At 43.1% G+C, this 16138-nt stretch overlaps 1 protein-coding gene and 1 long non-coding RNA gene across 2 annotated transcripts; both read right to left on the reverse strand.

The window, feature by feature from the left end:
* Nucleotides 1–458: 458 nt before the first annotated feature.
* On the reverse strand, nt 459–3399 carry LOC136351619 (uncharacterized). The gene is made up of 5 exons (XR_010734758.1): nt 2969–3399; nt 2681–2886; nt 2092–2161; nt 825–869; nt 459–724 (listed from the first exon to the last, which is right to left on the reverse strand). It is a non-coding gene; the product is annotated as an uncharacterized lncRNA (long non-coding RNA).
* An 815-nt stretch (nt 3400–4214) lies between these two features.
* LOC4345349 (uncharacterized) lies at nt 4215–5980 on the reverse strand. Its single transcript, XM_015794196.3, has 4 exons — nt 5862–5980; nt 5677–5763; nt 4711–4811; nt 4215–4563 (listed from the first exon to the last, which is right to left on the reverse strand). The coding sequence occupies exons 1-4, from the start codon at nt 5875–5877 to the stop codon at nt 4528–4530; spliced, it is 240 nt and encodes a 79-aa protein (XP_015649682.1). The 5' UTR covers nt 5878–5980; the 3' UTR covers nt 4215–4527.
* Nucleotides 5981–16138: the final 10158 nt, after the last annotated feature.

The raw sequence follows: 16138 nt of genomic DNA on the forward strand, positions 1-16138 counted from the left end.
TAGGAGCAATAGTATCTTCAGAAACCGTAATTTTCTTGGCATTCAAAAACAGCCAAGTACTAGTTAGGTGCCCGTGCGTTGCAACGGGAAAAAATAATACATTAATTTAACATCACGACGGCGTATCTAAATAAATTCTCACTCTCCACATGCATAAAAAAGTAATGATCAATGTCCTATGTTCAGTTACTTACTACTCATACATGGTTAATTAAGGTTCTAATACTTGATTTTGGTCATTATAAATTAATAACCATGGTATTTCACTGGTCTATTTTAATTGTATTTCATTGGCTTTACAAAATACTAATAGCTAGCCACCATGATACATCTATATATATCCATGAAATTAAGTTTATCTGGCTAGCACAAATGAGCTAGCATGCTCCAAATATTAACCTATACACAAAAATATGTGTCACACATGTGCTGATGTGATACTACGGTTGCCATAGGAAAAACAAATAGCCCGTGTTACATTATAAGTCACAGTAAACACATAAGCAGAAAGTTCATTACATTTTCCCACAATATATATGTATATACCATACAATGTTGTATCCTTGTTCTATCATGCTAATCACATCCCTGGAAAAGAAAAATCTTAACTTATGGCATAATATTCAACAAATAAAGTAACAAAACTACATTATTGTCATTCAGAAATAAAATCAGTTAAGGTAAAAAGGGAAAAAATGTGCAATATTCATCCATCAAGGGGTTGCTGCAAGACCAACAGAAAAAGAAAAAAGAAAGCCTCTGAGCTCAGACAAGCAAGAGTGCAAGACCAACATAAACTATATTTTTCACAGAGTACACGTTACCTCTACACCTCTTCCATTCTCTTCTCACTCAGTGCATCTTACCTCCTACAAGATCAAGAAAAAAATAAGAAGCAGGGTGCACATTTTTCTAGAGATCAGGTAAATTTCCTTACCTGGCCTTTTAGAGAAAGCTAAAACAAGCCTTACAGATGTTCAAAAGGAATTCGCAAAACGGGCAACGTAGTGCTATTACATAGAAAGTAAAATGCTGGGGACTCCAGCTTGCTAATCAACCCCTGAATATGTAAACTCCAACACATCCCAGCATCAGACAACAAACTCGAAGCCATCAGAAACAAAAAGCATAAATTCAAAAGCACTCCATCTAAAACATCTAATGGGACAGAACAGGTAAACAGTAGGGAGCAAAACGAGAAAAATTTCGCAGCATCCCAGATCATCAAGCGAGTTCCATGTCAAAGTTATAGTTTTGTTATCAGTTCTACTCTCCATCTATCCATAGTGGCATAGTCTTATCCTTTTTGAAGCAACCTCCAGTGTTTCTGAAAGGATAAGGCCTTGTATAGCATCTGAATAGGATATTCAATTAATACATATATATTTAAAAACCTGGTCATTTAGAGCCAATCATAAAGTCCAGCACAGCCCAACCATCACAACTATCAAAAGTCTAGATTTACATTTGTTTTTCAAGATGTTAAAAAGAATAGATAGTGGGAAACTCTACATAGGATCTGTTGGCTTGTTTACCACCTCACTTGAAACAAAAACAAATCTATCTAATGTGAATTTGTACCCTAACCAAAACCTTGCAAAGTTCTCACAGAAAACACAAAAAAACTGAAACTCCTTTCCAGCCATAGTAAACATGATTTTTTTTTTAATTTTATTTTTCCAATTTGGAGCTTGCAAACAAACCATTGTAAACATTAGGAATTCTTAAAGATGCGCAACAGTTGATAACAAAAAATGCTATTATGCATATCTAAGGGTAGTAGAACACTTTTTTTTTTCGTGAATATAAAAGGATTGATCTACAAATCTACAAATTCATGTGTCTCAGACTCTCAGTCATGTAGTGTGCCAGATTTCCTTAGTGATTAAAGCTTTAAAGTGCGATCAAAGTAGGAAATCACATTCTTTCATACTACACATGTACATACAATACCTGTTCATTTCAAATTTTGAATTCTCAAACAGAATAAGACAATTTAAAACAGTTCAGGAATCGTTAAATTCAACACAAAGGTCTGATCATCCACAATATCGTACTAAATTAAAAGGGTTGTGAGCATATGATACTTACACACAAGGATCTTGTATTGCTTAGATCAAAACTCAACCTGTCTTTGATCTGCCTCAATAGTTGGAATATTCTGAAATGAACAGGTATTAAATAATGTATCCGACCAAATCGACCATTATAAACAATTATCAACTGAATGTAATAATTGCATTTGAAATAAGTAGAATTATGCTATGAATTATATGAAGAATAGTTATCAAAGTTAATTTTAAGATTACTTCTGCAACAGTTCTTTACAGTATGCGAATTGAGAATATCTCACAAAGGGAACGGTATCATATATCATATATGGCACTGTGATTAAATCTTCATTGCCCAGTCATTTTTCAAAGAAATTCAGTCACAGGATGCAATCTGTCCAACTTACATTTTTTTTCGGATTTGTAAATCTACCTCTCTGATTTGCATTAACATTCGTTGTACCATGTCAGCAAAAATATATATTATAAAGACTGCTTGTCCATGAATCCAAAAAAAAACATTGCACAAAGAAATTTTTTTTTGGTTAGCAGATTGGTGTCTGAACAATTTGTATTAATCGTGAAGTAATTTTTTTTGTTAGCAGATTTGTACAAAGCATAGAACATACCTATGCTTGATGTCCGGTTGCAAGAACAAATTGACACTGACAACGAGGATGGACTAAGGGGATCGACTGATCTGATCAGTGAGAATGGTCGAAGCCGAACTCCTTGTGGACACCGCATTTGCAGGTCACGCACACCACCAAGTTGCCACCAGCGAGGTCAGCCTAGGCCCCTTTCTCTCCGCGCTCGAGAACTCAACCTCTTGCTCCTGAAAGGTACAAAATGTTCAGTCGAACCAAACGGTGCAAGTCTACAACTATCAATACTAAAGAAGGATCTTCTGATGTTACCAAGTAAAATACTAGATGGAGTGGCGACGGGGTCCGGCTGAGGGATGAAGGGCAACTGGAATGCGGGGGATGGACGGTGGCCAGGATGTGCAGCAGCACTGGTATGGGGTTGATTGTGGCGGTTAGGGGAACCAGCGGCCAGCGATCTCCGACGGGCAGGGGGCGACGGGCGGATGGCCGATGAGGTTGGAAGGGGAGGCGACAGGCGATTGTTAGGGGAGGGATGAGAGCGCGGGGCGGTTAGGGGAATCGGCGGCCGGCGAGGTTGGAAGGGGAGGGATTAGGGCGGCGGTTAGCGGATGGGCGGACGGGCAGCGTGGGCACGATGGGTGGAGGGGCGTCGCAGGAGGAGATCAGCGTGATGGGCGGCGTGATGGGTGGAGGGGCGGCGTGGATCGGCGCGATGCGTGGAGGGGCGTCTTGGAGGAGATGGGCACGATGGGTGGCGTGATGGGTGGAGGCGCGTAAGCAGTGGTGGCAGCGGCGAAGGCCGAAGGGGCAATGTAGGGTTGGAACTTGGAAGGGGGTCGTGAGGGAGGGTGGCGATGGCAGTCTACCGCGGGCGATCTCTGTGCACGATGGCCCATTGGATTATGACGATCTGATGGTTGAAATTATACGTGTCTGTCAGATGCGTCTCTTATGTCAGGAATCAAAACCACCACTACAGATTTTTTTTAAGTAGTAGATAGATATAGCGTGAAAACAACCAAGGTTCATTATTCCGTTGGTTGACCGCCAAGTCTAGAAAGCCAGAAATATTCAGATTTCTTGGCTGCTAACTGTAAGGAAATGTTTTCTTAGCGGTCAGACCGTCAAGCAAATTAAGAAGATTGTGAACTTTCTAAAGCACCAAGAAATGCAACCTTGTCAGTCTGGACCGACAAGAATATATATTTTCTTGGATGCTGAGAAACCGCCAAGAAAATTACTTATTTTTAACAGTTAAAACTGCCAAGGAAATTACTTATTCTTGTAGATGCCCTAATTGAATCATCAATTTTTAGTACATGCCCTAATTGATAGATGGCTTACTCACCCGCCTATGAAAATATTTTTTAATTGCCTGTATAAATTATTTTGGAAGTAGTGCACTGTCAACCATAATAACTTTTTAAATGTAACTGTGCAAAAAAACATGCCCAAGTATGGTTGTAGATGGGGAGGTGAGGAACCAGAATGTCCGTACAAGCTATCTGTCTTGGGAAAACTTTATGTTAACATGGTTGTTGGAGACCAAAAAAAAAAAACAACAACGCTGTGAGGATTTACATTGAACAATATGTGTTGTACATTACTTTTGAAGATATATAAACTCCCCATTTTAAGGAGTATACAACAAATTTCAACAAATAAAATGTTACAATTATTTTTTTCCTTCCCATGGATGTGGATATTATGGCCTAGGTGGACAGCTTTTTTTTTTTTTTTTTTTTTTGCGGGGAGGTGGACGGCTATTTACAATAATCCTTTCCCTATATACATATATATATGTACATTGTAATTTTCACAGAGGTTTGAACAACGAATTAGTATTGATAATCCCTGCTCATTTTGGTTCATGGCTTATACGACCAATTTGGACATGCCCTTGCCTGATGAGAAAACAAAAATATACATGTCAGTGTGTTTCTCAAGCCTAATTAACATGCTGATGCTTGCACCATGACAGGTCCTTCAACAAAAACGAACGGAGAAAATCTCATGCTATTTGTATCAATTAGGACACCCAGTTGACTTACTTTTGTGGCAAATGTTTTGAACCCGTACGTGAGGCTGTGAGCACCTTGACCATTGTAGGGCTGCTGGTTGTTGTTCCGAGAAGGTGTAAAACCTTTCGATCCTACATGTGTACACAAGTTGGATGGTCTACAGATTATTTTCAACAAATTTAAACAACCTAGCTAAGCTAGGTAATATGTGTAGCATCGACATTATATATGTATGCCAATTAATGTGTAATAGACTATATATCTACTTGCCAGAAAAGAGTTTCTTGTAATACATCTATCTTAAAATATACGACATTGTTAACTTTATTTTGGACTTTAGTGTAAAACATATGACCACTACCTTTGTCTAATAGAATATAATATAGGGCCTGATCGTTTGGCATATTCATATCCTTATCAGCCAAAATTTAAATTTTCAACGTTAAATTTGGAGCTGATTTTGGGGTTTTTTCATCGAAGTTTATTTTTCAGCCTTTGCTTTTAGATCGCTAAGAACACATATATAAAAGTTTCATGCACAAATTGATTTTCGTTTGCAAATATGCCATTTGGCATATTCAGAAAATATGCCAAACGTTGAGGCTGATAGTATCTAACAACATCATAATATATACTGTAAAAGTACTTGTAATACAAGTCTATCCACATGGATTTTTTATGTTTTTGTACCTAAGAGCTGATGGTCAAAGTTTGAATAGTTTGCCTAAATAAAGCCATAGTAAGATGTACTTAAATCCGGAGGTAGTTAATTACTATATATCAGCCCTCTTCCAGATACACCAAATGTGTTCGTTATATTATTCAACTAACTCGGAGAAAGAAGCAGCAAATTTGGAACAAATTAAGTAGCACGGGATAAGGAATTCATCTGGCTAAACAACAACAAAAAATATTTACGTTCAAAGGTAGAATTCAAAAAGAATCATGTAGTAAATTAATTATGTTTTATTTTTAGAATATTTTTCTCTTTTATACCTGGAAGGTTTGTCACTTCATGATGAATGTCCGCGTGCCTTTTGGATGCTCCAGAGCCACCTTGGGGAGGCACAGAGCTACTAAGTCCTGCAGTAATTAATTATACATCCACGAATTGTTAGAGTGGAATAATATTAGTGAATACCACAAAAACATCGATCCACACAAGTTTGGAAGAATCATACCCTTAGAACTGGACATTGTTCGCAAGGATCTTGTGGAGAAAGCTTCAAGTGATCGAATTTGTTGTTCTGGCCTGTGCTTTTTGTAAGCTTGGCTATCTATATTGCCTTTTGAGCAATTATTTCTGGCTATCTTTGTATGTTTATGTTGCTTATATAGATGACTAGAATTTGCCCTAACGTAATTACGATCGATGTGATGGGAAACTACAAAGAAGTAGCTAGTCACGTAAGCTGTAAGTGTTTTAATTTGTACCTATTAATGTCGTGTTAATCACATGCCATTTTCTTAGTATTATCCCAAATATATGTGTTTAAGAAAACATACATATACATAAGTTCCGCTGTTGTGTACTTGTGTAATCTTGGTTCCCATTTTTTAGACTAGATCTCGTCCTAAAAAACGATTAGAGTGATGAGAGCTTGGAAATTTTACGTGGTGACTGCTGACCATTTGTAGCTATTTCATACACATGTCGGCGATTTTTTCAAAAAAAAAAAAAACAAACCTTCCACGTAACAGAACTACTAAAGCAGTTGACTAACTGATGCAAGGGTGCGCTATATATATTATAGGTTACAGCCTACAGGTATTTTTCTATCCGTTTTCTCTCGCAATCAGACACAACTCAAATGTAAGGAAATCTTGAATGGTGCGAGGAACACTTGCTGCTTCGTAGCCGTATATGTTAATTTTGACGTCGACAACGAGCTAGATTAATTAATTTCCATGCATGGCTCGTGTCGTGTGCAAGCTCTGTGACTGACTACGAAACTGTCAAAAGTTAATTTATAAGGTCGTTCATGATGTTGTTTTTTCCTCCCCTTTTCCATCCAAGAACGCCAGACCAAAAGATTTGTTCAACATCAAGGTGTTGCTATATATGGTCTAAAGTCTAAGGGCATGTTTAGAGGAGCTTTAGATTCTGAGAAGCAGTTGTTTGGTAGCCAGCTTCTGAGAATCTGGAAAAGCTCTAAAACCCAGCTTCTCCAGCTTCTGGCTTCTTAGTTCATTTTTCAGAATCTGTAACTATAGATTACTGTTTGGGGCAGCTTCTAACAGAAACAGCTTTTGAGAAAAGCTACAGCTGGGACAAGCTCCCTCAAACAGGACCTAAACTCTGAACGACCGTTGAATTGGGCTGCATGGATTTTCGTTAATAGGCTGGTGACTGACAAGGCTTTTTTTTTTTTTTTTTGCTCCCGCTAAGCCCATAAAGTCCAGGGCCCAGAGAGCAGTACATTCTCTTAGCCGATGTTGGCATAGGCCAGAGCTTTGGGATTACTGGGCCAAAGATTTCATGGCGTTTTTGCTAGTATGCCACTTGCCAGCATAGACTAGAGGGACAGAGTAGCACGAATGGATACGTTTTTGCCACGAATGTAATCGTGTTTTGCAAGAGAAATTGCTACGAGCCAACGACATAGGGTTGGACAAAAGCACTCCCGTTAGCAATATCGTAACTTATGCTGGATGGGGAGGAGCGCATGCGTGTGGCTGGTGACAGCGCTGGCGCTGCTCCTCTTCTCCGTGCTCGCCGGTTACATTGTACTGCTGTCGAACGAGGCGCCACACTGGCTCCCCATTGTCAGGAGGGTGGACGTACACTGGTGGAAAAAGGGGCTTTCCTTCTAGTTGGGAACCCTCCTATACTCCCGGTTATAGAACCGGGACTATGAATCCGGAACTAAAAATGTCCATCTTTATTCCCGGGTAAAATAACCGAAACTAAAAATCCATCTTTAGTCCCGGTTGGTCTAAAGATGGTGGGAGCAGTCCCGATTGATTTTTTTTTTCTCAAATCGATATGCTTCCTAAATATCCGCAATCACATCCTCAAATCAACCACAAACCAAACTAGCATCACATATCTGGAAAGAAATGCATCACAGATTCTCAAACAAAAAATATATCACAAATCCTAAAAGAAATACACCACAACTCAAATACATCCCAGATCAAATGCAATATCACATACATCACAGATCAAATCCAATCCAATATCACATACATACATCACAGATCAAATCCAATGAATCACATATTAAAAAAAAATCCGGTAGCAGAGGGGAGGGCGCCGCCGGCCTCTCGTCCTCTCGCCTCCACACCAACACGGCTGCTGCCGCTTCCGCCCGGTCGGCCGCCCGGCCGTCGCCGCTCCCGCCTGGCCGCCCGACCGCCCGCCACGCCCGTCGCGCTCGCCCGGCCGGCCGTCGCCGCTCCCGCCCGGGCGCTCGCCGCTCCCGCCGGGCCGCCCGGCCGCCCGCCACGCCCGCCGTGCTCGCCCGGTTGGCCGTCGCCGCTCCCGCCCCGGCGCTCGCCCGCCCGGCCGTCGCCGTTCCCGCCCGGCTGGCCGCCCGCCGCGCTCGCCCGCCCGGCCGGCGCTCCAGAGAGGGGAAAGGGGCGAACGGGAAAGAAAGGGGAAGGGGAGAGGAAGGATGAGATGGGGAATGGAGGGGAGAGGAAGGGATGACAGGAAATATTAATGAGAGGGGAGAGGAGATCGAGAGAAGAGCGAATAAAGATGGCGCGCGCGGTTCGAGTTGCTCTTTCTTCCCGGTTGGTATAAACAACCGGGACTAAAAATATATGTTTAGTTTTGCTTACCTTTTCCGTCCACCAGCGTCATTTCGCTTTCATGATGTTGTTTTTTTGCTTATCTTTTCCGTCCAAGAACGCTTGTTACGTTCAACATCAAGAACGGCAAGTCAATACAATTCTGAACGACCGTTGAATTAGGTTACTTAGCTTAGTATTGTTATGCTGGAATTAATAAATGGCTCCTAGCCCATTTGAAGATTATTTTTTTCAAATTACAAAAATCCATCTCATGAGATTGCATGCATAGAGATTTTAGTTGTACCTTGCTTATTTTATGAGAGGAGACCTCCTTTAAAGAGATAGTGCTCTCCTAGCCAATTGAGATATGTGTGGTGGTGAGAATTAGAGGGACATGTGCGCGCTCGCTTGCCTGTACGTGACAGCGTGTCACGCCCAGAATTTCTATCCAAAATTCCAAACGCTTACATGTGTGTGAACCCTCGTCCAGGAATCAGCCGAGGCACACAATAACAAATTGATAATAGAGTACAATTATTACTCTAATTAATAAGCGAATAAAATGTCATTACAGAGGTAGATAGTTCCTCTCAATCAATAAAAATCTAAGTAGCGGAAAATAAATTAAACGGCGCAGACGGCTCCACTCCACAGGCAGCTTGACCAAGGCTACACCTAATCCTCCACACCATCAGCCTCATTGTAGAACTCTTCCTCTGATGAATGATTGCAAGGTGAGTATATGACATACTCAGCAAGCCACGCAGCAAATATGCAAGTGCACAGGATAACAAAGGATGGCATAATATAGGGCTCATTTGCAAAAGCAGCATTTAGCAAACATTTGAGAATTTAATAAAACAGTTAAGTAATTAAACAATATTAATCCAACACTATACAACATACCCTGTTGTATAGGCCCAACCATTCTAAACAACCATCCCGGCTGCACAGTTCTATCTCCAAACCAGGAATGTACCATTCCAAACCAGGAGCTAATCAAATTATTACCAATTTAAGCATCTTTTACTATGGTGAGAAGGGTGAGACTAATCACGAAAGACATTGTTAGACCCGCCCATAACCGCGGGCACGGCTATTCGAATAGTTTTACTCTGATCAGAGGTGTACCACTGTACCCACAAGACACAACCCCACATCATGTCACCATGTGCCTCAATACCACCACGGTACCTCGGAAAGGAGTTGTGACAATACCCCTTGCATAACACAATCCACTGCAGCGCACCTTCCTGGATCATAATCACCCCCTTATAAACAAGGCATGGACTCCCCAGCGACCTCCGTGGGCTTATCTCCGCCACTTCTCAGTCTGGTGCCCCGCAATGAACCGTGCTATACAAAAGATAAAGCCGTTGCCCATGCTGGCTTGTGGTTGGCACGATAAATGTTTCACAACCGAAACTCGTGAACCGGTCCTTAATTGTCATGAGCACGACCAACAAAACCATGTGCTCACAACCCACCATTATCAGGTTTTAGTTGGCACATTAATTAATTAACTAATCACGATCGACCATCGTAAACTATCATTAAGCCATCATGAAATAATAGTGAATCATTAGTTATCCCATAAGTGTGCTAATGTTTCTAAGCGGGGCTAAGCAATTATATCTAATATCTAGTTGAACCAATATACATAAAGCTCAACTAGTCAAATTATTATAACCCAAGGTATCAAGGAATAAAGTAATCAAGAACAAAAGGGCTATAACAAAGAATAGGTTAATTCCACCCAATGACATTTGAAAATAAATGCAATAGTTGAAAATAAACAGTAGCTTTAAATCGGATCAACATGCTCAAAGGGTTGTTTGGGATCTATGTGACTTGCCTTGCTGGCCTTGGAACTCTTCAAACTCTTCTCCGGCGAAAACGGACTCTCCGGAAACGACGGAATCTAAGCAAAAAGAAGCAAAATCACCAAAACAGCACATAAACAAGCATGAACAGTACATGTGGATATTTTTAATGTGTAGATCTCAATTTTAGAAAAATTTAGAGACTTGAACCAACTAAATCGGAGCTAAGATGAATTAGTTATGAATTTTTGAAGATTAAATCGGATTAAAACACTTAAATCGGTTAAAATTGAATTATGACGCAATAATGAATTATTTTTGAAAAGGAAAAGAAGGTTTATTGCGTCAGCGGCTAGGGTTTTGGTGGACCGGGCGCACGGGCGGCGGTTCACGCGAACGGACGGCCGAGATCGATCCAATCCAAAACGGACGGCCGAGATCGAACGGTCCACGACCGGCTCACGGCGGACGACCCCGATGACGTCGGCAATGACGTCACCGACAGCGGCGGCGGCTCGGCGGAGCGGACGGCTCGGACGGCGCACGCTCGCCGGCGAACGGCGGCGCTAGGACGCAAACGGAGGGCACCAGCACGTAGAGGACGACGCGGCGAACACACCGGTGACCAAAACGGCGGCGAAAGAACAACGAACGACGACGGCGACGAGGAGGAAACGGCGGAAACCTTCGGGTTGACAACGGCGACGAAGCTCCGGCGATCTCCGACGGCAGCGAAGGGGCGGACGAGGACGGCGGCGACTTGGCGACCACGACGGCGGTCTTCCCGAGCGACGGCGACGGCTGGAGCGACGGCGGCGCACGGCTGGAGCGACGGCGGCGACGGCGAAGCTAGGGCACACGGCGCTAGAGCGATTCCGGCGACGAGAGGCGAAGGCGAGGGTGGCGGCGGATAGAGGAGACACCGGGGGTCCTTTTAAAGGGGCTCGGAGGCGGCGGCGAAGGCCCACGGCGACCGGCGAAGGAAGGAAAGCCCGCGGCTTGAAGGAAAGGGGCCGATCCGAATCGAACTCGATTCCACGAACTTCCAAAACGATTTAGCCGATGTTTCCAAAGGAGAAAAGGTAGAGGAGATCCCGAAGAGTGTTTCCCCTCTATCAATTCGGCCGGAGAAGGAAAGGAACGACCGGATTTGGAAGGAAACGGCGGCGGCACGAAACTAGGGTTTCGGCGGCGACGGCCGAAGGTAGACGACGGCCCTGACAGGTGGGCCCCACCTGTCAGCGGGTGGACGCGCGCGCGCGGCGGCGGACTGGGCTGGCTGGGCCGAGGAGAGAGAGAAGAGAGGTTTTGGGCCGACTTTCGGCCCAAAGCCAAAAGAAGACTTTTTAAAACCTTTTTCAATTAAAATTATTTCTTAAATGCAATTCCATTTATTAAAAATACTTCCTTAGCTCAAATAAATCCCAGAAAAATCTAGGAATTATAGAATTAAGCAAAGTATTTAATGAAATTTTATCTGGGCCCATTTTATATTGGAATTTATTAATTAAAACTAGATCTTCTCTTCAAGACTTTTAAAATTATTTCTAAAAAATTCCATTTAAACAACAATTTATATATTTATGATTTTCAGGGTGTGACACAGCGTGTGAATGGTCTCACCAAAATTGGTTCCTCACACTTGCGCAGATGTGACTCTTTTTGCAGTTTTGTTTTGTTGCAAATTTTGGTGTTTGTTTTTGGAAACTTAGTTTTTTTTAATCACACCAAATAATCCACACGAAAACAATCTAGGGTTTACCTCCTACTCTGTATTGCACCGTCGCTCGTAGTCTACTCCGTCCCGCTCACCGGCGTGCACAGGCATGCACCGGCAATGGGAGAGCAGGTCCTCAGAACCCTCGCCTTGGACATTCTGCATGGGAGAAGGCGATAATAAAGTTTTTTTTGGGAAGCGTTTTGCACAACTGCTTGTTGTTTTTCCACCATGGCTTGTCTTCCTCTTCGCTCGGGTGTTGCGCTCAACACCCTGTATCGCGCGTTGTTCCTGCTGTGTAGCCAAATGTCCAGAACCCACAGTATGCATTCACATGTTTCTTATATTCGATCTGCTCATATTTTACATGCGTAGATCGTATGATGCGACTATACTAGTTTACATGTTCAATATCATTATTTATTTATGGAATAAATTAAATCTACTTATATTTGCATCATGATAGACCAAGTCTTTTTTTGCTTCCACTACCAGCCCATTTGTTGTTTTTGACGGAAAAAGTCCACGTTGACTCTCAAATAAAGGTCCAATCTAATTCATATCTCTCAACCAGAAAATTTGATATCTTGACCCTTCAACTAGTAAACCCAGTGCAATTTTATTCCCTCGGGGATTTTAAAGGTAGTTTTAGCTGACGTAGTGAGTTGATATGGCCCAGCAGATTGAATCAGCATATGGGGCCCACATGTCACGACTTACCCCCTTTTTTTCACTTTCTTCTCCTCTCTCTCTTGCTCGATAGTGCGGTCTGGCCGGTGAGTACTCTCGACTCCGCGGCCGCTAGGAGAGGGGAGTTTGAGGAGAGGCTAGCGTCGAGGGACTACCGCGGCAGGGGCCACTGTTGGTATTTCTTAACGACATTACTAGAAATATAATTCCCAGCAATGGCACAGAAATACTTCTGGTATATTATGGTTACAGAGTTCATCCGCAAGCATACGGATATACCATTGTAGCATTTCATCCAAGAGTATTCCAAGGGTATCGTATTTATTTTATCCCGTGGGAAGATCATGTAGAGAGAACTCGACTAATAATTTATATATTACTTGTGATAATCATAATCTAAACAGGGGTTAAGATAATCCAAGGGTAGAGTGACACACAAGCATTAACTACTCATTCTCATAATATATTATCTAAGCTAAGTGGAAAGAAAAGAGAAAAAAAATATATTCCTATACTTCTAATATGCATAGTATACATACATTCTAGTTAACCGAAATACTAGCTAATACCCTCTATCCGATGCCCTCCTAGTACTTCGAGAAGCCACCCATGACTGCCAAGTTCCTTACGACAGCCCGTCTTGACCATACAACCGGGGCTAAATACGGAGGAATACCCTCCCCAGGGAATTAACTTAGATTATATACCGCCGGCGCGGAGGAATACCCGTACTGAGCTATCACCATCAGCTGCCCACCTCTCATCCGTAATATATAACCCAAAATAATGATATCCCGTAATTTAGACACCATGCCTAAACTACCAGATACTACTCTAATATCATCGTCATGATATAGAGTAATTGCATAAGCAAACATTATACCCGCACCAAAGCATCTCCCAGATAAGCTAGCGGTATATTCAGTATAACATGAATATAATGTAAAGTAAGCATTCATATACTCAGAAAGTATTTCAATACCATAAATGTATTTAGAAGAGTATTCTAACAAAATTACAAGGCTTACAAAAGAGAAGAGAAAAGCTACTAGAGCCATACCCGAACTCTTCCGAAGACTTTCGGACTCCTGATTTCTACTCTATTCCTATTCCACCGGCTAGATGTCACGACCGAGAAAATTGCCTTTTCCCGAACGCTAGTGTAGTAATCCCCGTCCCAGGAATAGCCGGGGTACACCAAACAAACATGATACAAAAGGCACATCTTTATTATATCGATAATATTTACATTATTACAAAGGCGCTTCAGGCCTGACAATCAAAAATAAACAGCAGCGGACTAGCGGGCCTACGGCTCCATCTTCACAGGCGCTCAACTGGGGTATAAGCCAGGACTCCACCTAAGACATCTTCTCCAAAGCTTCTCTTACTAAAGGGGGGGGGAAGATAGAGCAAGAATGAGTACAACCACCGTACTCAGCAAGCCACACCGGCAGATGCATGATTAATGCAAGGGGGGTACAAGGGGATAATAATAGGGGTTAGGTTTTGCAGTAAACAGCATTTAAAAGTCACTTAGTTGCCCAAAGCTATTTTATAAAGACGATCCTAGAGCTACACAATATTATTAATCAAGGCCGTGGACCCACACGAACCTGCCTTAACCCAAGGCCTACGATGATTCAGACCGAACTGGCAACCCGACCTGGGTCCCAGCTCGTCCCAAGCCAACCCAGGCCAACCTTTCCACATTTTAGTTGTTAAGCAAATTTTAAGAATTAAACCACTAACTTGGGTACATTGCTAGGCTTGCCCATATCCGAGGGCTCGGCTATTCGAATAGATTTACTCTGATCAGAGGTGTACATCTTTACCCACAAGACACATCTTTACTCCGCATTCCATGGCCTTGGAACCCGTCGTAAACATGTGACATAACCCTTCACCCATCCTTGCCGTGAACAAAAGTACCGACCCAACCCTGCCTACGGCCGGTATCCCGGGACAGGCAGGCCAGGATTGAGCCCCTAGCAACAAGATCTAGACCGGGTGCGCCACACACATAGGGGTGAGACCACCCGCGTACTAGTCCAGTGCCATGGCATCTCGACTAACGGGCACCGACCCGTGTAGTCTTCATTTGCCTAGACATCTCGATTACCGAGCCGCAGCTCGCGTAGCCTTCATTTGCCTCAGAGATATCCATCGTCGCAACGACTTCATCCATCTCTATCCGTGTCCTTTTGTTCAGGACTAGACTGAGCACCGAGTTAAGCCTTACCCATTAGACATGTGGTTAGTACGGTAGTGCTTTGCAACAGAGGCCCGAAGACCGGTCCTTATAGTGGCCGAGGTGCTACTAGCAAAACCCTGCACCTCGAGCCCAGCCTAAAACCATTTTGGGAGTTTTGAATAGAGGGGGGAGGTGTGTGTTCAATTCCATCACAAGCCAACCATTCCACAGTGTCCAAATGATATGAGCATCCCCAAAGTCTAAAGTTATAAAACCATCTATGTTGCCTAATTAATCAGCGATGCATCTACCTAAATTCATACTAGTGGAACCATGAATAGAGTACCCACTAGTTGGGGTTTTATTTTCCTAGGGTGAACAAGGTAATAATAAACAATAGCAATAATAATAAGGTCATAACAAAGGTAAATAGGCATGGCTAAATAAAACAGTGATAACGCGGGAATTTAAATAAAGCGATAATGCATTAATTAAATCAAAATAATTTTATAAACTGGGATTCAATATGCTCAAGGATGATGTGACTTGCCTTGCTCAGAGAGAACGGCCTTCCGAACTTTCGGCGACGACCGCGAACCACGCTTCGGGAACCTCCGGAACGACAGAAGCTACGCGAAGCACATAAGCAAAGCTACAAGCCTATAAAGAAGCAATACATTACACAAAAAGAAAGCACAGGGTTCTTTAGGTTATAACAAACATTAGGAGACTTGAACGGGTCGATTCGAGGTTAGTGTGATCAAGATATGATCATCCGAAGTTTAATGCTGTTATATGAAGATTTACGGATTATTGTAATTGGACTTTGCAACTATAAAACATGTGTAAGCGCTAACCTGGAAAAGACAGGAAGGCTGCGCTGTTGACATGCGGACCCCACATGTCAACCTAAGGGACCACGGTGGACCGGGTACACAGAGACGGTCCACGGGTCGACGGAAGCGGACCCCGTGTGTCAACCGAGGCGAGTGGCCGACAAACAGACTCCACTAGACACCACACGGGCTGCACACGTGGAAACCACGCGGCTACCGAGCGGACACACTAACAAGGTCACCACACGCACAAGCGAACGACTGCCGACACCGATACACGGGTACCGGGGCCGACAACCGCACAATAGGCACGGGCGACACCGAAAGGACGAGGACGGGGCAGCGAGGGAGAGGGATCCTTACCACCACGCGACGAGGCGGGGGAACGACAACGACGAACGGGCGCGGCGGAGACGGACGGCGAGGGAACGACTTCGGCGGCGATCCTTGGACGAAGGCG

The sequence above is a fragment of the Oryza sativa genome, chromosome 8 (assembly GCF_034140825.1).
Source record: "Oryza sativa Japonica Group chromosome 8, ASM3414082v1".
In the NCBI taxonomy this organism is placed as follows: domain Eukaryota; kingdom Viridiplantae; phylum Streptophyta; class Magnoliopsida; order Poales; family Poaceae; genus Oryza; species Oryza sativa.

Coding starts and splice junctions, on each gene's coding strand:
- LOC4345349 (XM_015794196.3), bottom strand. Junction 4,812..5,676: donor TGAAGTGACAAACCTTCCAG/GTATAAAAGAGA, acceptor GTACACATGTAG/GATCGAAAGGTTTTACACCT. Junction 4,564..4,710: donor TCAAAACATTTGCCACAAAA/GTAAGTCAACTG, acceptor TTTTCTCATCAG/GCAAGGGCATGTCCAAATTG.